Source organism: Electrona antarctica, assembly GCF_951216825.1.
Source record: "Electrona antarctica genome assembly, contig: scaffold_55, whole genome shotgun sequence".
Classification (NCBI taxonomy): domain Eukaryota; kingdom Metazoa; phylum Chordata; class Actinopteri; order Myctophiformes; family Myctophidae; genus Electrona; species Electrona antarctica.
The window spans coordinates 390,301-417,661 of record NW_027638720.1 but is presented as its reverse complement, the minus strand read 5'-3'; the positions used below and the strand labels follow the sequence as shown (position 1 = coordinate 417,661).

The 27,361-nt window shown below is 43.9% G+C and overlaps 1 protein-coding gene across 1 annotated transcript in view; it reads left to right on the top strand.

The window, feature by feature from the left end:
• Window positions 1-698: 698 nt before the first annotated feature.
• Window positions 699-27,361, top strand: part of LOC306917777 (transferrin receptor protein 1-like) — a gene marked incomplete at its 3' end in the record, with an annotated part of 87,141 nt that continues 60,478 nt past the window's right edge. The window contains exons 1-2 of the mRNA XM_079530686.1: window positions 699-789; window positions 12,134-12,271. Coding sequence (XP_079386812.1) covers window positions 12,177-12,271 — 95 coding nt within the window. The 5' untranslated portion in view covers window positions 699-789; window positions 12,134-12,176. The remainder of the gene's footprint in view (window positions 790-12,133; window positions 12,272-27,361) is intronic.

The following is a 27,361-nucleotide window of genomic DNA, read 5'->3' as shown; positions in this document are numbered from 1 at the left end:
TAAACATGAGGTTTATCAGAAAACTGTGAGGATTTAGAAGACATTTTGTAGAATCGTTCTCAGGTCTTAACCCATTTTGACCTGGGAACGATTCTATAAATGTCTTCTAAATCCTGACAGTTTTCTCACAGGGTTAAACCCTATGTTTCTGATGTCAGTGGTTCTCAAACTATTTCATGTCAAGGACTCCCAAAAATTATATGTATTTGATTTTTCAAAAATAGCAGACCTACAAGCTCGTAGCGCGCCACTCGGTGGCGCGCTATGAGCTTGTAGATCTGCTATTTTTCAATAGCTAAAGCATAACATAACAAAAGGGGTTCCCGCCCAAAATGGGTTAAATAAATACTTTTTGAAAAGTTTATGAGGAAAATGAACAGGTCTCTCGTCATCATGAAAGGGGGCGTGACTAAAATGGGGGGTGGGACTGAAGGGGGGCGGGACTGAAAGGGGGTGGGACTGAAACGGGGGCGGGGCTGAAAGGGGGTGGGACTGCAACGCTCTATTAACCCTCCCCTCCCTGTGTCTGCCAGGCTTCCTGCTGGGCTACGCCACCCCTCAACAGCAGGGGGAGCCACTGAGCTGTGCCCCCCCGCCGACCTCCGACCCCCCCGCCTTGACCTCCGACCCCCCCACCTTGACCTCCGACCCCCCCACCTTGACCTCCGACCCCCCCACCTTGACCTCCGACCCCTCGCTGACCTCCGACCTCCGACCTCTGGACTGGGATGACATCGCCGGCCTGCTGAGGGATAGGCTCCGCCCACAGGCCTTCGAGGAAACGCTGAGGTGAACTTAATTTCCCAGAATCCTTTGTGGTGAACCTATCAGCACCAGTGTATGTGAATGGGAGACAGTGATTGGATGCGACGCGTTGTGAGCTTGTAAATCGGCTGTCTTGTTTATTATTAATTTTTGTTTTTCTCATGTCATGTGAAAGCAGGGAATCATAGCTTCAAATTGACATATTGGTTGTTCAGTTTGACCCACCAGTTTTGGAGATATGGCTTATAGAGTAATGTCTTGCAGAGAAACAGCGAGTTGAGAAAACAGGCTTGAAAAGGTTCACTTCTGTGGTCTCTAACATTACACCTAGCTACATGTTTAAGCATTTATTTCATATTTACATGTCTTCTGTGGTCTCTAACATTACACCTAGCTACATGTTTAAGCATTTATTTCATATTTATATGTCTTCTGTGGTCTCTAACATTACACCTAGCTACATGTTTAAGCATTTATTTCATATTTACATGTCTTCTGTGGTCTCTAACATTACACCTAGCTACATGTTTAAGCATTTATTTCATATTTACATGTCTTCTGTGGACTCTAACATTACACCTAGCTACATGTTTAAGCATTTATTTCATATTTACATGTCTTCTGTGGTCTCTAACATTACACCTAGCTACATGTTTAAGCATTTATTTTACATGTCGATTTCAGCTCTGACATTTATTCCAGACATGCTCTAGTATGTGAAGAGTCTTATTCCAGACATGCTCTAGTATGTGAAGAGTCTTATTCCAGACATGCTCTAGTATGTGAAGAGTCTTATTCCAGACATGCTCTAGTATGTGAAGAGTCTTATTCCAGACATGCTCTAGGATGTGAAGAGTCTTATTCCAGACATGCTCTAGTATGTGAAGAGTCTTATTCCAGACATGCTCTAGTATGTGAAGAGTCTTATTCCAGACATGCTCTAGTATGTGAAGAGTCTTATTCCAGACATGCTCTAGTATGTGAAGAGTCTTATTCCAGACATGCTCTAGGATGTGAAGAGTCTTATTCCAGACATGCTCTAGGATGTGAAGAGTCTTATTCCAGACATGCTCTAGTATGTGAAGAGTCTTATTCCAGACATGCTCTAGGATGTGAAGGCATGGTGCGGTGAAAACCTGTGGCTCAAACTTAACACAAAAAGGTAGAAAATACGACTTATTACTAAGTAAATTCGCTGCGTATGTGAGTGAATAATATGGCAGGGCAGGGAAGCCATGCCACAAGGCAAAGAGACAAAAAAGACGCCGATACGACGGATATCAACGCCATCATGGTGGAACTCCGAACGCAGAGAGAGGAGTTCAAAACACTCCTCACATCAAAGATTGGAGAAGTGCATACTTCCCTTGAAAAAATTGAGAAACAGCTTGACAGCAATGTAAAGCGCCTGGAAAATCTCATTAATGACAATCGAGAGGAACTCAAAGCTGAGCTGAGAACTAATATGAAACAAATACAAGACAACCACGACATCGATATTGGGCAACTTTCTGCTAGAATCGATCACGTGGAAGTGAAACTAGATGAAGCGAAACGGCCAGCCTGCAAATTCAACCCAGAGGTTTCGATTGTTATTGTGGGTCTGCCGTTTATCGAGGCGGAGGATGTGCTGCTGCGGGTGGAGACGCTCCTGGTAGAGGGCCTACAATGTGATCCAATACCGGAGCTGGTGAACGTGGAACGCCTGGTGCCAAGAGGACGTGGACCGGGAATCATCAAAGTGGAATTTCGCTCAGTACAGGACAAAGTGGCTGTTCTCCGTCTCAAGCGGAGCCTAGGGGATAATGAAAACTTTCAACGTGTTTTCATTAATAATGCGAAGTCACATGCGGAGAGGATCATGGAGATAAACCTTAGGACTCTACTCAAAGAGTTCTCTTGTGGACAAGACTACTTCTTCACGGGCAGTGGGCGCCTCACAAGACGCGAGGAGGAGGAAAGGGACCGACGCACACATCCCCGTGACGAACGGAGCCCCCGTCGGGGTCGAGGTGGATACGGACGGAGAAGAGATATTCCGGAGGAGGGAGAGAGGGACAGACCCCCCCATACTCTCCTCCGTGAGCGTGATGCCGACGCACAGAGCCCCCGCCGGGGTCGAGGGGGACAGGTTCAAGGAAGAGATACTCTGGAGGAGGGGGTGGATGACAGACCCCCCCATACTCACCTCCGTGAGCATGATGCTGACGCACGGAGCCCCCGCCGGGGTCGAGGTGGACAAGGACAGAGAAACTATATTCCGGAGGACGAGAACAGGGACAGACACCCCCAGGGCGCACGACCACAAAGCCCATGGGGACGGGGGCGGGGACGGGGTCGTGGGCGACAGAGAAGAGATGATTCAGTGCCACGTTAGGTAAATGCCCAACCCACACAACTTGAAAACTGTACATTAGTGCACTGGAATGTAAATGGCTGGACAACCGGGAACTGTGAGCTTAGAAAACAAATATTGCTAAATACTAACCCTGACATTATCTCTCTAAATGAAACCCATTTGACTTGTCACCAAGATATAGAACTGACAGGGTACACTTGGTTTGGGCAAAATCGTAAAATGCATATGAGAGCTGTTAAAGGATCAGGGGGAGTTGGTATTTTAGTAAAGAATACAATATTTGAAAGTTATAAAGTTAATATAATTGATAAAACCGTGGAGGGAATATTGGGAATGCGTTTTAAGAATAGGTTTTCTATGAATTGTTTTGCTATTTTTACCTGTTACTTGCCGCCTGAGGGATCTCCAAGAACAATTTCTTCTCATATATTTTTTAGCCATTTACTGGCTCAGATATATAGTTTATCTGATGTAGATGATTTGTACCTGTGTGGGGATTATAATGGACGTATTGGCAATCTTAATGACTACATTCCAGACGTTGATAATGTACCCCCAAGAAATAATCTAGACACTTCGATTAATAAATATGGAGAGGTTTTAATTGAATTCTTGAGAGATGCAAAATGCTGTGTAGTAAATGGGAGAACATCAGGTACTGATAACTTTACCTCTGTCTCCACTAGAGGCAGAGCTGTAGTAGACTATATGATTGTTCCCCACGAAGGGTTAAACAACTGTAATACATTTATTGTTTTGACCCCAAATGAGTTATTAGAGAGTTTGGGGCCGGAGGGTATCTCTTTACTGGGAGACAGATGTAAAGTGCCTGATCACTCAATACTGATGTTATCATTTCAGACTAGGTCAACGTTTTGTAAAGAAGTGGAAGTACCCAGGAGTCAAAATAATTTAAGATCTCAAATAAGAAGTTTCCCTGAAGGTTTTTTATCATCTAACACATGTAATAATATCTTATTGAAGCTTAATGACCAGTTGAAGTTAAACCCAAATAACCAAGCTCATATGGATGCTTGTTATGATACATTTTGTGAGTGTTTATATACAGAATTGGATAAATGTGGTAAAAAACATATTCAAAAAGGGTCAAACAGAATACGTAAACCTTATTGGAACCAAGAGCTACAAAGGTTATGGGACCATTTAAGAGATGCAGAGAGGAAATTCCTAAAATGTGTAAATAAGACATTAAGAGTAGACTTGAGAAAGAAATTCAAAGATAGTCAAGGGGAATTTGATAAAAGGTTACGTGCAGTGAAACGCAAGTTTAACAGAGGACTGTCGTTACATATTGAGCAACTACATACTCATAACCCCCAGACATTTTGGAAGGAAATTAATAAATTGGGTCCCATTAAGAAAAGAGAGATTCCTATGGTTGTAACATTGGAGAGTGGGGAATGCTGCTCTGACATAGGAATAGTATTAGAAAAATGGGAGAAGGATTTCACAGATTTGTTTTCCGGATGTAATCACTCTTTATTTGATGAGGCTTTCTTGAAAGAAGTTAGCGGTTTAAAAAAGTTAATGGAAAGTGAAATGAGTACAGACACTTACAATTGTAATCTTTATTTAAATGGTAATTTCACTACTGAGGAATTAAAGAGAGTGATTGAAAAAAGTAAATTAAGAAAAGCTACGGGAATTGATGACATTTCATATGAGGTATTGAAATCACCTAAGTTGTTAGACATTTTGTTTAATTTGTTTCAATCCTGTTTCGATAGTGGTATTGTTCCTTCGCAGTGGTACAGAACTATCATAAAGCCTATTCCAAAGTCCGCAAAAAATGACCCTAAACTTCCGCTTAGCTATCGAGGCATAAGTCTTATTAGCAATGTATACAAATTATACTCTTCACTTCTAAATAATAGACTTACAGATCATTTTGAACGGTCAGGATTTCTTGTTGACGAACAGAACGGTTTCCGTAAAGCAAGATCTTGTATTGACCATATTTACTCAGTCACTACCATTGTTAGAGCAAGACTTCAAGAAAAGAAATCTACATATGCATGTTTCATTGATTTTCAAAAAGCCTTTGACTGGGTAAATAGGGAGCTCCTTGAATACAGATTATTAACATCAGGGGTAAATGGGAAGTTTTATGCTGCCATTAAGGCCCTGTATCGGGCCCCCATTGCTTGTGTTCAGGTAAATGACTTCAGAACAGGATGGTTTCCTACACACTTTGGTGTGAAACAAGGAGATGTCTTGTCACCAACTTTGTTCTCCATGTACGTTAATGATCTAGCAATTGAGATTAGAAACTCCAAATTGGGGGTGGAAGTAGCGGATATGATTGTAGGCATACTGTTGTATGCAGACGACATAATTTTACTTGCCAATTGCGAAAAGGAGCTGCAAAACATGCTCAATATTGTTGCGGATTGGTGTTTGAGGTGGAGGCTGGTGGTAAATATTGACAAAACACAAATTGTTCACTTTAGGAAACCATCTGTAGAAAGGAGTCCATTTACATTTACGTGTGGGAGAACTGTATTAACATACACAAAGACATATAAATATCTTGGCCTCACTTTAGATGAGCATATGAACTTCAAGGAAGGCACTCAGGTTCTTTCTGATTCAGCTGGTAGAGCCCTGGGGTCAGTACTGAATAAGGTGAAAGCCTGTAAGGATTTAGGATATTATACATATACACAATTATATCAGTCTTGTGTATGCCCTGTTTCGGACTATGCCTCCGGTGTATGGGGTTTTCCGGACAAGGAAAGTTGTAACACAATTCAAAATAGAGCCATACGGTCATTTCTTGGAGTTCATAAGCTTACGCCTATCTTGGCCATTAGCGGAGATATGGGATGGATGCCCGTAAATATCAGACACAAAGGTGAGATGTTGAGACTTTGGAATAGACTTGTTAATATGTCCGATGACAGACTAACCAAAAAGATTTTTAACTGGGACATTTCTAATGGTTACCCCTGGGCCAATGAAGTAAAGTCTTTATTTTTTATGAATAATTCATCATTTATTTATTTAAATAAACTATGCTGTAATATTCATGCGATACAGAACTTTATGTTCCTTGGGTATAAGGAGAGTTGGGCTGTTGATTTATGGTACAAACCAAAACTAAGAACATATCGTCTTATTAAAAATAATTATGGCCCTGAACCTTATGTTACACAAAATGTATCCAAAAGTCAGAGATCTTTTTGTGCACAGCTGCATTCTGGGACCTTACCATTAGCTTTAGAAACGGGTAGATTCATTGGTACTCCTGAGGAGGACAGAGTATGTTTACTGTGTGATTTGAAAGAAATTGAAAATGAAATTCATTTTTTTGTTTTACTGCCCATTATATGAAGAACTAAGACATGTATTATTTTGTAAAATGACAACCATCTGTGTTAACTTTTTCTGGTTAGAGGACTACGAAAAGTTGGAATTTTGTTTTAGGAAAGGTATTTTTGCTTTAGCAGACTTTTTATGCAAAGCGTGGGAAAAAAGGCAGAATGTTTTGTTTGTGTAAAAAAAAAAAAAGAAGAAAAAAGAAAAAAAGAAAAGAAAAGAAAAAGAAAACTGTTTCCTGTACACAATGCAATACTGACGCAATGATTTGTGGTGTGTCCTATAAGTCCATGTGGGCTGGGCGCCTTGGGTGCATGACACAATAATAAAGAATCTATCTATCTATCTGAAGAGTCTTATTCCAGACATGCTCTAGTATGTGAAGAGTCTTATTCCAGACATGCTCTAGTATGTGAAGAGTCTTATTCCAGACATGCTCTAGTATGTGAAGAGTCTTATTCCAGACATGCTCTAGTATGTGAAGAGTCTTATTCCAGACATGCTCTAGTATGTGAAGAGTCTTATTCCAGACATGCTCTAGTATGTGAAGAGTCTGTCTGTGATATTAACTCATTTATTCCAGACATGCTCTAGTATGTGAAGAGTCTTATTCCAGACATGCTCTAGTATGTGAAGAGTCTTATTCCAGACATGCTCTAGGATGTGAAGAGTCTTATTCCAGACATGCTCTAGTATGTGAAGAGTCTTATTCCAGACATGCTCTAGGATGTGAAGAGTCTTATTCCAGACATGCTCTAGTATGTGAAGAGTCTTATTCCAGACATGCTCTAGGATGTGAAGAGTCTTATTCCAGACATGCTCTAGGATGTGAAGAGTCTTATTCCAGACATGCTCTAGTATGTGAAGAGTCTTATTCCAGACATGCTCTAGTATGTGAAGAGTCTTATTCCAGACATGCTCTAGGATGTGAAGAGTCTTATTCCAGACATGCTCTAGTATGTGAAGAGTCTTATTCCAGACATGCTCTAGGATGTGAAGAGTCTTATTCCAGACATGCTCTAGTATGTGAAGAGTCTTATTCCAGACATGCTCTAGGATGTGAAGAGTCTTATTCCAGACATGCTCTAGTATGTGAAGAGTCTTATTCCAGACATGCTCTAGTATGTGAAGAGTCTTATTCCAGACATGCTCTAGGATGTGAAGAGTCTTATTCCAGACATGCTCTAGTATGTGAAGAGTCTTATTCCAGACATGCTCTAGTATGTGAAGAGTCTGTCTGTGATATTAACTCATTTTGGATACAAATAGCAGATCTGTGAGCTCACAGCTGAGCTTGTAGATCCGCTATTTTAGACGACATGACGCCATCAAGATGGTTCTGGTTTTCTGTTTGTTTTTAGTCAATTCAATTCTGTCTTATCTTTATGTTTCGCACGCACGCACGCACGCACGCACGCGCGCACGCACGCACGCACGCACGCAGGCAGAGCGAATGCTGTCATTACAGGCTAAATGATAAGGGCACACACACACACATACACACACACACACACACACACACACACACACACACACACACACACACACACACACACCTCTTTTGTGACACACTGTATTTAAGCACCTGCGTCAACACAGTAACAACCTGTCTGGACGCTGCCAAGATAAACCCCAAATCAGACGTTTATTGTTGCTTACGCTGACAGTTTTCAGAAAAAAACCCATGTTTCTATATCAGTGGTTCTCAAACTATTTCATGTCAAGGACCCCCAGCATTATATGTAATTGGCCGCCGACCCCCATCTGAGAATATGTTGTTCCAGGACCCCCCCCCCCCCCACACCCATGAAACGTTCGCTCTGAGAGATTTGGGCCACGTTTTCGCAGCTTGTAGATCTGCTATTTTTTTTCCAATAGCTAAAGTATAACATAATCCCTGAAACAGGCCTGAACTGGAAAACAAAGACAATGTTTTTTAAGTCTATTGACGGTAAAGTGTGACCTTCAGGTGGGGATTATTGTGTAAAATAAAACATGCCGTATTTCTGGACTGTGGTTTCCTGGAGAAGGTTGACGTTGTGAACCAGATCCATGATGTCACCGCCGTGTGACTCTTAAAGGGATAGTTCAGATTGTTTTTAACTTAAGCTGTATGAAATACTTGCCATTAATATAGTGGTGCAACTGATTGCCCGAGTCCCGTGGTGGGAGTTCTGCTCTGTTTTTGGTGAAATATTAAGTATTTCCGGTCATTTTGTGGGGGGGCACAAGGGGCCACGTAGTGAAAGTAAATGAATCCACAAAACTAGTATCATTTGTATTGTTGACCTATTTCTAAAATATTAGTGCAACTTTCGTTCATTTTTGACCCCTCTATCACACGGAACTATGCTTTTTGTGTCCATATCACTACGCCCAAAAATAGTTCCATGTGATAGAGGGGTCAAAGTTGAACGAAAGTTGCGCTAATATTTTAGAAATAGGTCAACAATACAAATGACGTTAGTTTTGTGAATTAATTTACTTTTACTGCGTGGCCACCCACGGTCGATCACGCACGCGTGTGATCGCGCATGCATCCCTGCGTAAAATGTGTGTGAGCGGAGCGGCTGTGACTCAACTAGCCTACATGTTTGTGAGTGGAGCGGCTGTGACTCAACTAGCCTACATGTTTGTGAGGAGCGGCTGTGACTCAACTAGCCTACATGTTTGTGAGGAGCGGCTGTGACTCAACTAGCCTACATGTTTGTGAGCGGAGCGGCTGTGACTCAACTAGCCTACATGTTTGTGAGGAGCGGCTGTGACTCAACTAGCCTACATGTTTGTGAGTGGAGCGGCTGTGACTCAACTAGCCTACATGTTTGTGAGTGGAGCGGCTGTGACTCAACTAGCCTACATGTTTGTGAGGAGCGGCTGTGACTCAACTAGCCTACATGTTTGTGAGTGGAGCGGCTGTGACTCAACTAGCCTACATGTTTGTGAGGAGCGGCTGTGACTCAACTAGCCTACATGTTTGTGAGTGGAGCGGCTGTGACTCAACTAGCCTACATGTTTGTGAGTGGAGCGGCTGTGACTCAACTAGCCTACATGTTTGTGAGCGGAGCGGCTGTGACTCAACTAGCCTACATGTTTGTGAGGAGCGGCTGTGACTCAACTAGCCTACATGTTTGTGAGTGGAGCGGCTGTGACTCAACTAGCCTACATGTTTGTGAGTGGAGCGGCTGTGACTCAACTAGCCTACATGTTTGTGAGTGGAGCGGCTGTGACTCAACTAGCCTACATGTTTGTGAGCGGAGCGGCTGTGACTCAACTAGCCTACATGTTTGTGAGTGGAGCGGCTGTGACTCAACTAGCCTACATGTTTGTGAGGAGCGGCTGTGACTCAACTAGCCTACATGTTTGTGAGTGGAGCGGCTGTGACTCAACTAGCCTACATGTTTGTGAGCGGAGCGGCTGTGACTCAACTAGCCTACATGTTTGTGAGCGGAGCGGCTGTGACTCAACTAGCCTACATGTTTGTGAGGAGCGGCTGTGACTCAACTAGCCTACATGTTTGTGAGGAGCGGCTGTGACTCAACTAGCCTACATGTTTGTGAGGAGCGGCTGTGACTCAACTAGCCTACATGTTTGTGAGGAGCGGCTGTGACTCAACTAGCCTACATGTTTGTGAGGAGCGGCTGTGACTCAACTAGCCTACATGTTTGTGAGTGGAGCGGCTGTGACTCAACTAGCCTACATGTTTGTGAGTGGAGCGGCTGTGACTCAACTAGCCTACATGTTTGTGAGGAGCGGCTGTGACTCAACTAGCCTACATGTTTGTGAGCGGAGCGGCTGTGACTCAACTAGCCTACATGTTTGTGAGTGGAGCGGCTGTGACTCAACTAGCCTACATGTTTGTGAGTGGAGCGGCTGTGACTCAACTAGCCTACATGTTTGTGAGCGGAGCGGCTGTGACTCAACTAGCCTACATGTTTGTGAGTGGAGCGGCTGTGACTCAACTAGCCTACATGTTTGTGAGTGGAGCGGCTGTGACTCAACTAGCCTACATGTTTGTGAGGAGCGGCTGTGACTCAACTAGCCTACATGTTTGTGAGGAGCGGCTGTGACTCAACTAGCCTACATGTTTGTGAGCGGAGCGGCTGTGACTCAACTAGCCTACATGTGTTCAACTTGTTGTTATAATTGGACTGCGTTGCACGGTGGCGCGGCCGATCTACAAGCTCACAACGCGTCGCGCTGCAGCCGTCGTGCGTAGCGCTAATAACCACCCCTGCCTATTTTAGCTCTGACTCTGAGATGGAAAGTGTTTCTTAAAAAAAAAAAGAAAAAGAAAAAGAAAGATGCTGCCTCGTATTTTTTTCGTCTTAGTTTTAGTCGACGGAAACAACACTGGTGTAGGAACACATCTCTTGTCTCTGTACAGTCTTGGATAAAGCTAGAGGTGTGACACATCTCTTGTCTCTGTACAGTCTTGGATAAAGCTAGTGGTGTGACACATCTCTTGTCTCTGCACAGTCTTGGATAAAGCTAGTGGTGTGACACATCTCTTGTCTCTGTACAGTCTTGGATAAAGCTAGAGGTGTGACACATCTCTTGTCTCTGTACAGTCTTGGATAAAGCTAGAGGTGTGACACATCTCTTGTCTCTGTACAGTCTTGGATAAAGCTAGAGGTGTGACACATCTCTTGTCTCTACAGAGTCTTGGATAAAGCTAGAGGTGTGACACATCTCTTGTCTCTGTACAGTCTTGGATAAAGCTAGAGGTGTGACACATCTCTTGTCTCTGTACAGTCTTGGATAAAGCTAGTGGTGTGACACATCTCTTGTCTCTGCACAGTCTTGGATAAAGCTAGTGGTGTGACACATCTCTTGTCTCTGTACAGTCTTGGATAAAGCTAGTGGTGTGACACATCTCTTGTCTCTGCACAGTCTTGGATAAAGCTAGAGGTGTGACACATCTCTTGTCTCTGCACAGTCTTGGATAAAGCTAGAGGTGTGACACATCTCTTGTCTCTGTACAGTCTTGGATAAAGCTAGAGGTGTGACACATCTCTTGTCTCTGTACAGTCTTGGATAAAGCTAGAGGTGTGACACATCTCTTGTCTCTGTACAGTCTTGGATAAAGCTAGTGGTGTGACACATCTCTTGTCTCTGCAGAGTCTTGGATAAAGCTAGAGGTGTGACACATCTCTTGTCTCTGTACAGTCTTGGATAAAGCTAGAGGTGTGACACATCTCTTGTCTCTGTACAGTCTTGGATAAAGCTAGTGGTGTGACACATCTCTTGTCTCTGTACAGTCTTGGATAAAGCTAGTGGTGTGACACATCTCTTGTCTCTGTACAGTCTTGGATAAAGCTAGTGGTGTGACACATCTCTTGTCTCTGCAGAGTCTTGGATAAAGCTAGTGGTGTGACACATCTCTTGTCTCTGTACAGTCTTGGATAAAGCTAGTGGTGTGACACATCTCTTGTCTCTGTACAGTCTTGGATAAAGCTAGAGGTGTGACACATCTCTTGTCTCTGTACAGTCTTGGATAAAGCTAGAGGTGTGACACATCTCTTGTCTCTGTACAGTCTTGGATAAAGCTAGTGGTGTGACACATCTCTTGTCTCTGTACAGTCTTGGATAAAGCTAGAGGTGTGACACATCTCTTGTCTCTGCAGAGTCTTGGATAAAGCTAGTGGTGTGACACATCTCTTGTCTCTGCAGAGTCTTGGACGTGCCGAGCCGCTTGGCAGGAAGTGCAGCGGACATGGGCGTGGCCAACGTCGTCTACGATTGGTTCAAGAAACAGGAAATGGAACCCTGGACGGACAGGCACTATGTCCAGCTGCAGACGCAGGACAGGTGAGACTGTGTGTGTGTGTGTGTGTGTGTGTGTGTGTGTGTGTGTGTGTGTGTGTGTGTGTGTGTGTGTGTGTGTGTGTGTGTGTGTGTGTGTGTGTGTGTGTGTGTGTGTGTGTGTGTGTGTGTGTGTGTGTGTGTGTGTGTGTGTGTGTGTGTGTGCGCTCGTGTGTGCGTGCGTGCGTGCGTTGCGTGCACATATGAAAGCAGGGAACGTTTTTAACTCTAATCTTTGCTTCTGGAACAACATATTTACAGATGGGGGCGGTCGGTGGCCCATTACATTTTTGGGGGTCCTTGACATGAAATATTAAGCACCATTGGGTTATTCAGAAAACTGTCAGGATGTTTTGAAGATTATTTTTTTTTAATCGTCCTCAGGTCTAAATGGGTTGAGGCGCCTTTACGTGTCAACAGTCTGTAGGGAAAACAGTCAAATAAAACCTCAGATTTCAGCCCCTTGAGATGCATCATCTCATTTTCAAGAGGGACCCAAAAACATACAAAATACAGAAAAGCATACTGTACACAAATACACAAAACATGCAGTACACAGATATAAACAGATATACAGATACATACATATATACAGATACATACATATATACACATAGCTGCTCACCCTCTTCCACCTACACCACCAACCACCACATAATACACAATCACCCTCTTCCACCTACACCACCAACCACCACATAATACACAATCACCCTCTTCCACCTACACCACCAACCACCACATAATACACAATCACCCTCTTCCACCTACACCACCAACCACCACATAATACACAATCACCCTCTTCCACCTACACCACCAACCACCACATAATACACAATCACCCTCTTCCACCTACACCACCAACCACCACATAATACACAATCACCCTCTTCCACCTACACCACCAACCACCACATAATACACAATCACCCTCTTCCACCTACACCACCAACCACCACATAATACACAATCACCCTCTTCCACCTACACCACCAACCACCACATAATACACAATCACCCTCTTCCACCTACACCACCAACCACCACATAATACACAATCACCCTCTTCCACCTACACCACCAACCACCACATAATACACAATCACCCTCTTCCACCTACACCACCAACCACCACATAATACACAATCACCCTCTTCCACCTACACCACCAACCACCACATAATACACAATCACCCTCTTCCACCTACACCACCAACCACCACATAATACACAATCACCCTCTTCCACCTACACCACCAACCACCACATAATACACAATCACCCTCTTCCACCTACACCACCAACCACCACATAATACACAATCACCCTCTTCCACCTACACCACCAACCACCACATAATACACAATCACCCTCTTCCACCTACACCACCAACCACCACATAATACACAATCACCCTCTTCCACCTACACCACCAACCACCACATGATACACAATCACCCTCTTCCACCTACACCACCAACCACCACATAATACACAATCACCCTCTTCCACCTACACCACCAACCACCACATAATACACAATCACCCTCTTCCACCTACACCACCAACCACCACATAATACACAATCACCCTCTTCCACCTACACCACCAACCACCACATAATACACAATCACCCTCTTCCACCTACACCACCAACCACCACATAATACACAATCACCCTCTTCCACCTACACCACCAACCACCACATAATACACAATCACCCTCTTCCACCTACACCACCAACCACCACATGATACACAATCACCCTCTTCCACCTACACCACCAACCACCACATAATACACAATCACCCTCTTCCACCTACACCACCAACCACCACATAATACACAATCACCCTCTTCCACCTACACCACCAACCACCACATAATACACAATCACCCTCTTCCACCTACACCACCAACCACCACATAATACACAATCACCCTCTTCCACCTACACCACCAACCACCACATAATACACAATCACCCTCTTCCACCTACACCACCAACCACCACATGATACACAATCACCCTCTTCCACCTACACCACCAACCACCACATGATACACAATCACCCTCTTCCACCTACACCACCAACCACCACATGATACACAATCACCCTCTTCCACCTACACCACCAACCACCACATGATACACAATCACCCTCTTCCACCTACACCACCAACCACCACATAATACACAATCACCCTCTTCCACCTACACCACCAACCACCACATGATACACAATCACCCTCTTCCACCTACACCACCAACCACCACATGATACACAATCACCCTCTTCCACCTACACCACCAACCACCACATGATACACAATCACCCTCTTCCACCTACACCACCAACCACCACATAATACACAATCACCCTCTTCCACCTACACCACCAACCACCACATAATACACAATCACCCTCTTCCACCTACACCACCAACCACCACATAATACACAATCACCCTCTTCCACCTACACCACCAACCACCACATGATACACAATCACCCTCTTCCACCTACACCACCAACCACCACATGATACACAATCACCCTCTTCCACCTACACCACCAACCACCACATGATACACAATCACCCTCTTCCACCTACACCACCAACCACCACATAATACACAATCACCCTCTTCCACCTACACCACCAACCACCACATGATACACAATCACCCTCTTCCACCTACACCACCAACCACCACATAATACACAATCACCCTCTTCCACCTACACCACCAACCACCACATAATACACAATCACCCTCTTCCACCTACACCACCAACCACCACATAATACACAATCACCCTCTTCCACCTACACCACCAACCACCACATAATACACAATCACCCTCTTCCACCTACACCACCAACCACCACATAATACACAATCACCCTCTTCCACCTACACCACCAACCACCACATAATACACAATCACCCTCTTCCACCTACACCACCAACCACCACATAATACACAATCACCCTCTTCCACCTACACCACCAACCACCACATAATACACAATCACCCTCTTCCACCTACACCACCAACCACCACATAATACACAATCACCCTCTTCCACCTACACCACCAACCACCACATAATACACAATCACCCTCTTCCACCTACACCACCAACCACCACATGATACACAATCACCCTCTTCCACCTACACCACCAACCACCACATGATACACAATCACCCTCTTCCACCTACACCACCAACCACCACATAATACACAATCACCCTCTTCCACCTACACCACCAACCACCACATGATACACAATCACCCTCTTCCACCTACACCACCAACCACCACATGATACACAATCACCCTCTTCCACCTACACCACCAACCACCACATAATACACAATCACCCTCTTCCACCTACACCACCAACCACCACATAATACACAATCACCCTCTTCCACCTACACCACCAACCACCACATAATACACAATCACCCTCTTCCACCTACACCACCAACCACCACATGATACACAATCACCCTCTTCCACCTACACCACCAACCACCACATAATACACAATCACCCTCTTCCACCTACACCACCAACCACCACATAATACACAATCACCCTCTTCCACCTACACCACCAACCACCACATAATACACAATCACCCTCTTCCACCTACACCACCAACCACCACATAATACACAATCACCCTCTTCCACCTACACCACCAACCACCACATAATACACAATCACCCTCTTCCACCTACACCACCAACCACCACATGATACACAATCACCCTCTTCCACCTACACCACCAACCACCACATAATACACAATCACCCTCTTCCACCTACACCACCAACCACCACATAATACACAATCACCCTCTTCCACCTACACCACCAACCACCACATAATACACAATCACCCTCTTCCACCTACACCACCAACCACCACATAATACACAATCACCCTCTTCCACCTACACCACCAACCACCACATAATACACAATCACCCTCTTCCACCTACACCACCAACCACCACATAATACACAATCACCCTCTTCCACCTACACCACCAACCACCACATAATACACAATCACCCTCTTCCACCTACACCACCAACCACCACATAATACACAATCACCCTCTTCCACCTACACCACCAACCACCACATAATACACAATCACCCTCTTCCACCTACACCACCAACCACCACATAATACACAATCACCCTCTTCCACCTACACCACCAACCACCACATAATACACAATCACCCTCTTCCACCTACACCACCAACCACCACATAATACACAATCACCCTCTTCCACCTACACCACCAACCACCACATAATACACAATCACCCTCTTCCACCTACACCACCAACCACCACATAATACACAATCACCCTCTTCCACCTACACCACCAACCACCACATAATACACAATCACCCTCTTCCACCTACACCACCAACCACCACATAATACACAATCACCCTCTTCCACCTACACCACCAACCACCACATAATACACAATCACCCTCTTCCACCTACACCACCAACCACCACATAATACACAATCACCCTCTTCCACCTACACCACCAACCACCACATAATACACAATGGAGATAAGGTCACAGTGCAAATATTTCAGTGTAATAATTGGTTACAGTCAGGTTAGAAGGCAAGTTGAGTCTAGATGTGAATGTAAGGAGACCCCCGGCGGACCCCCGGCCCTATGGAGGTCCTGAAGCTACTAAATGATGATGTGAATGTAAGGAGGTCCTGAAGCTGAATGTAAGGAGGTCCTGAAGCTGAATGTAAGGAAGTCCTGAAGCTGAATGTAAGGAAGTCCTGAAGCTGAATGTAAGGAGGTCCTGAAGCTGAATGTAAGGAGGTCCTGAAGCTGAATGTAAGGAGGTCCTGAAGCTGAATGTAAGGAAGTCCTGAAGCTGAATGTAAGGAAGTCCTGAAGCTGAATGTAAGGAGGTCCTGAAGCTGAATGTAAGGAGGTCCTGAAGCTGAATGTAAGGAAGTCCTGAAGCTACTAAATGATGATGTGAATGTAAGGAGTCTAGATGTAAGGAGTCTAGATGTAAGGTGGTCTAGATGTAAGGAGTCTAGATGTAAGCAGTCTAGATGTAGGAGTCTAGATGTAAGGAGTCTAGATGTAAGGAGGTCTAGATGTAAGGAGTCTAGATGTAAGGAGGTCTAGATGTAAGGAGTCTAGATGTAAGGAGTCTAGATGTAAGGAGTCTAGATGTAAGGTGGTCTAGATGTAAGGAGTCTAGATGTAAGGAGTCTAGATGTAAGGAGTCTAGATGTAAGGTGGTCTAGATGTAAGGAGTCTAGATGTAAGCAGTCTAGATGTAGGAGTCTAGATGTAAGGAGTCTAGATGTAAGGAGGTCTAGATGTAAGGAGTCTAGATGTAAGGAGTCTAGATGTAAGGAGTCTAGATGTAAGGTGGTCTAGATGTAAGGAGTCTAGATGTAAGCAGTCTAGATGTAGGAGTCTAGATGTAAGGAGTCTAGATGTAAGGAGGTCTAGATGTAAGGAGTCTAGATGTAAGGAGGTCTAGATGTAAGGAGTCTAGATGTAAGGAGTCTAGATGTAAGGAGTCTAGATGTAAGGAGTCTAGATGTAAGGAGTCTAGATGTAAGGAGTCTAGATGTGAATGTAAGGAGACCCCCGGCCCTATGGAGGTCCTGAAGCTGAATGTAAGGAGGTCCTGAAGCTGAATGTAAGGAAGTCCTGAAGCTGAATGTAAGGAAGTCCTGAAGCTGAATGTAAGGAGGTCCTGAAGCTGAATGTAAGGAGGTCCTGAAGCTACTAAATGATGATGTGAATGTAAGGAGTCTAGATGTAAGGAGTCTAGATGTAAGGAGTCTAGATGTAAGGAGACCCCCGGCGGACCCCCGGCCCTATGGAGGTCCTGAAGCTACTAAATGATGATGTGAATGTAAGGAGGTCCTGAAGCTACTAAATGATGATGTGAATGTAAGGAGGTCCTGAAGCTACTAAAGGATGATGTGAATGTAACGAGGTCCTGAAGCTACTAAATGATGATGTGAATGTAAGGAGGTCCTGAAGCTACTAAATGATGATGTGAATGTAAGGAGGTCCTGAAGCTACTAAATGATGATGTGAATGTAAGGAGGTCCTGAAGCTACTAAATGATGATGTGAATGTAAGGAGGTCCTGAAGCTACTAAATGATGATGTGAATGTAAGGAGGTCCTGAAGCTACTAAATGATGATGTGAATGTAAGGAGGTCCTGAAGCTACTAAATGATGATGTGAATGTAAGGAGGTCCTGAAGCTACTAAATGATGATGTGAATGTAAGGAGGTCCTGAAGCTACTAAATGATGATGTGAATGTAAGGAGGTCCTGAAGCTACTAAATGATGATGTGAATATAAGGAGGTCCTGAAGCTACTAAATGATGATGTGAATGTAAGGAGGTCCTGAAGCTACTAAATGATGATGTGAATGTAAGGAGGTCCTGAAGCTACTAAATGATGATGTGAATGTAAGGAGGTCCTGAAGCTACTAAATGATGATGTGAATGTAAGGAGGTCCTGAAGCTACTAAATGATGATGTGAATGTAAGGAGGTCCTGAAGCTACTAAATGATGATGTGAATGTAATTAGGTCCTGAAGCTACTAAATGATGATGTGAATGTAAGGAGGTCCTGAAGCTACTAAATGATGATGTGAATGTAAGGAGGTCCTGAAGCTACTAAATGATGATGTGAATGTAAGGAGGTCCTGAAGCTACTAAATGATGATGTGAATGTAATTAGGTCCTGAAGCTACTAAATGATGATGTGAATGTAAGGAGGTCCTGAAGCTACTAAAGGATGATGTGAATGTAAGGAGGTCCTGAAGCTACTAAATGATGATGTGAATGTAAGGAGGTCCTGAAGCTACTAAATGATGATGTGAATGTAAGGAGGTCCTGAAGCTACTAAATGATGATGTGAATGTAAGGAGGTCCTGAAGCTACTAAATGATGATGTGAATGTAAGGAGGTCCTGAAGCTACTAAATGATGATGTGAATGTAAGGAGGTCCTGAAGCTACTAAATGATGATGTGAATGTAAGGAGGTCCTGAAGCTACTAAATGATGATGTGAATGTAAGGAGGTCCTGAAGCTACTAAATGATGATGTGAATGTAAGGAGGTCCTGAAGCTACTAAATGATGATGTGAATGTAAGGAGGTCCTGAAGCTACTAAATGATGATGTGAATGTAAGGAGGTCCTGAAGCTACTAAATGATGATGTGAATGTAAGGAGGTCCTGAAGCTACTAAATGATGATGTGAATGTAAGGAGGTCCTGAAGCTACTAAATGATGATGTGAATGTAATTAGGTCCTGAAGCTACTAAATGATGATGTGAATGTAAGGAGGTCCTGAAGCTACTAAAGGATGATGTGAATGTAAGGAGGTCCTGAAGCTACTAAATGATGATGTGAATGTAAGGAGGTCCTGAAGCTACTAAATGATGATGTGAATGTAAGGAGGTCCTGAAGCTACTAAATGATGATGTGAATGTAAGGAGGTCCTGAAGCTACTAAATGATGATGTGAATGTAAGGAGGTCCTGAAGCTACTAAATGATGATGTGAATGTAAGGAGGTCCTGAAGCTACTAAATGATGATGTGAATGTAAGGAGGTCCTGAAGCTACTAAATGATGATGTGAATGTAAGGAGGTCCTGAAGCTACTAAATGATGATGTGAATGTAAGGAGGTCCTGAAGCTACTAAATGATGATGTGAATGTAAGGAGGTCCTGAAGCTACTAAATGATGATGTGAATGTAAGGAGGTCCTGAAGCTACTAAATGATGATGTGAATGTAAGGAGGTCCTGAAGCTACTAAATGATGATGTGAATGTAAGGAGGTCCTGAAGCTACTAAATGATGATGTGAATGTAAGGAGGTCCTGAAGCTACTAAAGGATGATGTGAGTTCAGTTCCACTCAGAGCATGAAGAGCGTTTTCGGGGGTTGAAAACCAAAAGCCAGAACGCTTTCTTTCTATTCTAGACCGCTGCCGTGGGTAGTAGAAAGTAGGCCAACACAATGTGTGTGTGTGTGTGTGTGTGTGTGTGTGGGGTGTGGGGTGTTCTGGGGACATTTCGCCCAAAGTTTCCACCTTCTACTTCAGGTGGCCTAAAGTAGGCCAACACAACAGAAGGGTGCGTTTGGTTTCGTAAAGTAGGCCAACACAGCAGAAGGGTGCGTTTGGTTTCGTAAAGTAGGCCAACACAGCAGAAGGGTGCGTTTGGTTTCGTAAAGTAGGCCAACACAACAGAGGGGTGCGTTTGGTTTCTTAAAGTAGGCCAACACAACAGAGGGGTGCGTTTGGTTTCTCAAAGTAGGCCAACACAGCAGGCCGCTGCTTTTTAGGTGTGTGTTGAGGGGGGGAACTACAGACTCACTCCCAATCTAAACTATGGAATGAACTTCCCATTGCAGTCAGAACTACAGACTCACTCCCAATCTAAACTATGGAATGAACTTCCCATTGCAGTCAGAACTACAGACTCACTCCCAATCTAAACTATGGAATGAACTTCCCATTGCAGTCAGAACTACAGACTCACTCCCAATCTAAACTATGGAATGAACTTCCCATTGCAGTCAGAACTACAGACTCACTCCCAATCTAAACTATGGAATGAACTTCCCATTTCAGTCAGAACTACAGACTCACTCCCAATCTAAACTATGGAATGAACTTCCCATTGCAGTCAGAACTACAGACTCACTCCCAATCTAAACTATGGAATGAACTTCCCATTGCAGTCAGAACTACAGACTCACTCCCAATCTAAACTATGGAATGAACTTCCCATTGCAGTCAGAACTACAGACTCACTCCCAATCTAAACTATGGAATGAACTTCCCATTGCAGTCAGAACTACAGACTCACTCCCAATCTAAACTATGGAACGAACTTCCCATTGCAGTCAGAACTACAGACTCACTCCCAATCTAAACTATGGAACGAACTTCCCATTGCAGTCAGAACTACAGACTCACTCCCAATCTAAACTATGGAACGAACTTCCCATTGCAGTCAGAACTACAGACTCACTCCCAATCTAAACTATGGAACGAACTTCCCATTGCAGTCAGAACTACAGACTCACTCCCAATCTAAACTATGGAACGAACTTCCCATTGCAGTCAGAACTACAGACTCACTCCCAATCTAAACTATGGAACGAACTTCCCATTGCAGTCAGAACTACAGACTCACTCCCAATCTAAACTATGGAATGAACTTCCCATTGCAGTCAGAACTACAGACTCACTCCCAATCTAAACTATGGAACGAACTTCCCATTGCAGTCAGAACTACAGACTCACTCCCAATCTAAACTATGGAATGAACTTCCCATTGCAGTCAGAACTACAGACTCACTCCCAATCTAAACTATGGAATGAACTTCCCATTGCAGTCAGAACTACAGACTCACTCCCAATCTAAACTATGGAACGAACTTCCCATTGCAGTCAGAACTACAGACTCACTCCCAATCTAAACTATGGAACGAACTTCCCATTGCAGTCAGAACTACAGACTCACTCCCAATCTAAACTATGGAATGGACTTCCCATTACAGTCAGAACTACAAACTCACTCCCAATCTAAACTATGGAATGAACTTCCCATTGCAGTCAGAACTACAGACTCACTCCCAATCTAAACTATGGAATGGACTTCCCATTACAGTCAGAACTACAAACTCACTCCCAATCTAAACTATAGAATGAACTTCCCATTGCAGTCAGAACTACAGACTCACTCCCAATCTAAACTATGGAATGAACTTCCCTTTGCAGTCAGAACTACAGACTCACTCCCAATCTAAACTATGGAATGAACTTCCCATTGCAGTCAGAACTACAGACTCACTCCCAATCTAAACTATGGAATGAACTTCCCTTTGCAGTCAGAACTACAGACTCACTCCCAATCTAAACTATGGAATGAACTTCCCATTGCAGTCAGAACTACAGACTCACTCCCAATCTAAACTATGGAATGAACTTCCCTTTGCAGTCAGAACTACAGACTCACTCCCAATCTAAACTATGGAATGAACTTCCCATTGCAGTCAGAACTACAGACTCACTCCCAATCTAAACTATGGAATGAACTTCCCATTGCAGTCATAACTACAGACTCACTCCCAATCTAAACTATGGAATGAACTTCCCATTGCAGTCAGAACTACAGACTCACTCCCAATCTAAACTATGGAATGAACTTCCCATTGCAGTCAGAACTACAGACTCACTCCCAATCTAAACTATGGAATGAACTTCCCATTGCAGTCAGAACTACAGACTCACTCCCAATCTAAACTATGGAATGAACTTCCCATTGCAGTCAGAACTACAGACTCACTCCCAATCTAAACTATGGAATGAACTTCCCATTGCAGTCAGAACTACAGACTCACTCCCAATCTAAACTATGGAATGAACTTCCCATTACAGTCAGAACTACAGACTCACTCCCAATCTAAACTATGGAATGAACTTCCCATTGCAGTCAGAACTACAGACTCACTCCCAATCTAAACTATGGAATGAACTTCCCATTGCAGTCAGAACTACAGACTCACTCCCAATCTAAACTATGGAATGAACTTCCCATTGCAGTCAGAACTACAGACTCACTCCCAATCTAAACTATGGAATGAACTTCCCATTGCAGTCAGAACTACAGACTCACTCCCAATCTAAACTATGGAATGAACTTCCCATTGCAGTCAGAACTACAGACTCACTCCCAATCTAAACTATGGAATGGACTTCCCATTACAGTCAGAACTACAGACTCACTCCCAATCTAAACTATGGAATGAACTTCCCATTGCAGTCAGAACTACAGACTCACTCCCAATCTAAACTATGGAATGAACTTCCCATTGCAGTCAGAACTACAGACTCACTCCCAATCTAAACTATGGAATGAACTTCCCATTGCAGTCAGAACTACAGACTCACTCCCAATCTAAACTATGGAATGAACTTCCCATTGCAGTCAGAACTACAGACTCACTCCCAATCTAAACTATGGAATGAACTTCCCATTGCAGTCAGAACTACAGACTCACTCCCAATCTAAACTATGGAATGAACTTCCCATTGCAGTCAGAACTACAGACTCACTCCCAATCTAAACTATGGAATGAACTTCCCATTGCAGTCAGAACTACAGACTCACTCCCAATCTAAACTATGGAATGAACTTCCCATTGCAGTCAGAACTACAGAGTCTGAAAACTAGGGATGTTGAAAAAAGTTGAAAATCGACTAGATTTTCGACTCGTGCTCACGGCGACTCAAAAATGGACGAAGTCGAATTTTTTGTTTTTATAATAATAATTTTGTAATGGCTTAAACGTTATAAAGTAACTGTTTTCAAAATGGGAACGGGAACTGTAGGCCTACAGGCTATGGGTGTGTGTGTGTGTGTGTCACTACTGAACATGTCTGTGCTGCGCGCGTCTGTGCTGCTCTAGTGCATGTCTTCTCAGAGTCCTCCCATGTGCGCATCTGCGTTTACTTCCTGCTTGCCCACAGCAAAGTAAATAAATACAGCGCCGCGTGAAATATGGCAGCTGCAACTCCTAGGAGTGTTGTGTGGGACTTTTTTGTGAATTTTGACGACAACAAACGTGTACAATGCAAACTGTGCAGCAAAAAGTATGCATATCACTCATCTACATCGGTGATGTCAACTCACATCAGTAGCAAACACTTCATCAAAGAAAACCCAAAGCATCATGGACAACTTTACAGTGCAGCCTCGCCACTGTAATGCTCAGCGGGCTGAAAGGCTCACACAGTTGACAGCAAAGATGATAGCTGAAGATACCTTGCCAATTAGCTTTGTCGAGGGTAAAGGCTTCCGTGCCCTGATGGCATTCGTCGAACCAGAATATACCGTGCCCTGTCGCTCAACAATGACAACCCGATTGGAGGGATCGTATCATCAGGTGGCCGCCTCACTCCGTGAGATTCTGACCAAAACCACTAACGTCTCTCTTACCACTGACGCATGGACAGGTTTGACTACAGAGTCTTATGTGACAATTACCGCTCACTATTTTGAAGACTGGGAGCTGAAGAGTGCTATCCTACAGACACGAGCAATGCCAGAGAGACATACTGCAGAAACTATGTCCAATGTCCTAAAGGCTGCAGTTGAGAGTTGGGGCATAGCCGGAAAAGTTGATGTCTGCGTCCATGACAACGCAACTAATATCGTGGTGGCACACACTCGTTACCTGGATTGGGAGTCGCATCGGTGCTTTGCACACACACTCCAATTGGCCATCAATGACGGCTTCAAATTGGCAGCTGTCTCTAGTGCTGTTGGGGCTGCAGCTCGTCTCGTCTCCCATTTTAATCACAGCACCGTGGCGACGACAGCGCTCAAGGCCAGGCAGCAGCCGAGGGACATCGTTGAAAATGACCACAGTCTCATCCAACACTGCAAGACTAGATGGAATTCCATCTATGACATGTTCGAGCGGTTACTGGAGCAGAGATGGGCCGTGTCCTCGGTACTGTCGGACCGTGACGTCACTGCACTCTCCGATGCGCGCACCCTGGAGCTTACTGATGCAAACTGGCACCTTATCGAGGAGTTGTTGCCCGTTCTACGTTCCCTAAAGATAGCCACCACAGCAGTGTGCGGGGAAAAGGAGGTGTCAATCTCAACCGTGTATCCAATCACAGCCACTCTGCTCTCCAGGTAAAAAATGTGAAATGTGAAAGGTGAAATTAAAATACTAAATCAATAGCATTATTTTGTATAGGCCTAGGCTATTACGTATCTATTCTGTGCCACCGTGCCTTTTTGCCATTGCAATTTGCAAACTGTTAATATTAATATTAATAAAGTATAATTTAATCAATCAGGGATCTGCAACTGCAAGGTGATGAAGGTGCGAAGGTGCGGGAATTCAAGACCAAGGTGGCGGACTCTCTCCGCTCTCGCATGGATCTCGACAGGCCAGACAAAGTCCAGTCGGCTATGATCGGTTCTTTTTTGGATCCACGTCACAAACATCTGAAGTTCACCACCGAGGAGATGAGAGCAGCTGTTCATGAAAATGTCACTGCTCTCTTGTCAAAGCTCCCGGACTTGGATGCTGCTGGGCCAGCTAGGCCTACTACTGCTGAGGGGGAGCCGGACGAAGATGTGGCGGAGGCTGCTGCACCCATCGAAAAAAGAGCTAAACATGTGGACGCAATGATTGACTTCTTCGAGGAAGATTATTTCGCCGGGGATGCGCCTATGTCTGTTCAGGTCGAAATGGAGCGTTACCTGGGGGAAGACGCCATCTCTCCCGCACAAGACCCAGGTCTGTGGTGGGAACTACACGAGAACAGGTTCAAGAAACTGTCACGCTTAGCAAGAGGTTACCTGTGCGTTCCCGCAACATCTGTGCCAGCAGAGAGAGTTTTCTCTGCTGCGGGATTGATATTAAATAGGCTTCGCACTCGCCTTACCCCTGAGCACGTAGACATGCTTGTGTTTTTGAACAAGAACAAGTCAGTGGTTTATAGTCTACTCTAAAATGTGGTAGGCCTACGAGGATATCATTTTGAGTTTGACACAACAAAGCTGCTATTTGTTTTCATTTCTCCAGGCCATATAGCGTACATTATATGTTCATTTAAATTGTTAAATGTAAACGAGCGTTGGCCTCGCAGCGCGGCCTTGGGGATGACTGAATCATTTCATTATTTTTTTTTGTGCAGTGTTACTGTTTGTGTAGCTTAGTAGTCTACCTATTGGTATAACGATTTATTTTATATTTTGAAGGCTATTTGTTTTATGTCCGGTATTTAGGGCTAATGATGGCCAATTGATTTGGTGTGCAATATGGCGTGATGGAAAGTTGGAAACGATAATTGCACAGAGTTCGTGTTTAATTGCACAGATTTTCACTGTTAATTGTTACTTACTGTTGTTTAACTGTTAGGCCTAGAATAATGTTTTGGATTTCAAATTGTAATGTTTTGCTGCTACGAAGTTCGTTACGATTACGAATAGGCCTATAGTGCCACGGAACATGCCTGTTATTTTAAGCCTAATAGGCCTATTTTAGGGCGCTATTTGCGTCCATTTATTTTGGAACAGCTGCATGTACTTACTTTCCGTTTGTTTTGTAATAAATGTTCTAGGCTATATCGCTACATTCAAATCAAATCAAATCAAATCAAATTTATTTATATAGCACATTTAAAAACAACTCTCATTGTACCAAAGTGCTTCACAAGGCAGAATATAGTGGAATACAATACAATACAATAAAATGCAATACAATACAATACAGTACAATTCAGTGCGGAAGACGTCAATAGTAAAAAAAAAATAAGGATCTAATCTAAAAAGGAAAGGTGCAAGATCATGTCGGTGGTGCAAAGGCTTGTGAATATAAAAATGTTTTAAGTTGTGATTTAAAAGACTCAACGGAGGGCGCAGACCTAACGGCGAGGGGAATGTTGTTCCACAGTGTGGGGGCTGCGACAGCAAAGGCGCGGTCGCCCCTGAGCCTCTTTTTGGTGTGCGGAACCCCTAAGAGACCCCTGTCAGCTGACCTGAGGGTCCTGGTAGAGGGGGGGTAGGATAGGAGGTCGGTGATGTAGGAGGGGGCCAGCCCATTAAGGGCTTTGTATACAAACAGGAGGGTTTTGAACTGGATTCTGAACCGGACCGGCAGCCAGCCATTATATTGTTTAATTTGCCATGTTTACTGACTGTTAATTGGCACCGGGAGTCTGACATTATTGTAATTTTGTCAAACGTTGGCTTTCTTATAGGCTGCTGCTGCCTACAGATTACTGTTCCGTGTTTAATAAACAATGTTTATTGGTTACAATTTACAAAATTAAGTTTAATTTGTATTTATTGATTTGATGCACATTCTAAATATTATGGGTACAGCTGAAGAAGTTGTGGCGCTTTAAAGGAATGCACAGTTTGTTGCGCTGTCCTCAACTGCTGCGCAGCAAGAAAAGAAAAAAAAAGGGAAAAAAGTCGATCGACTCGT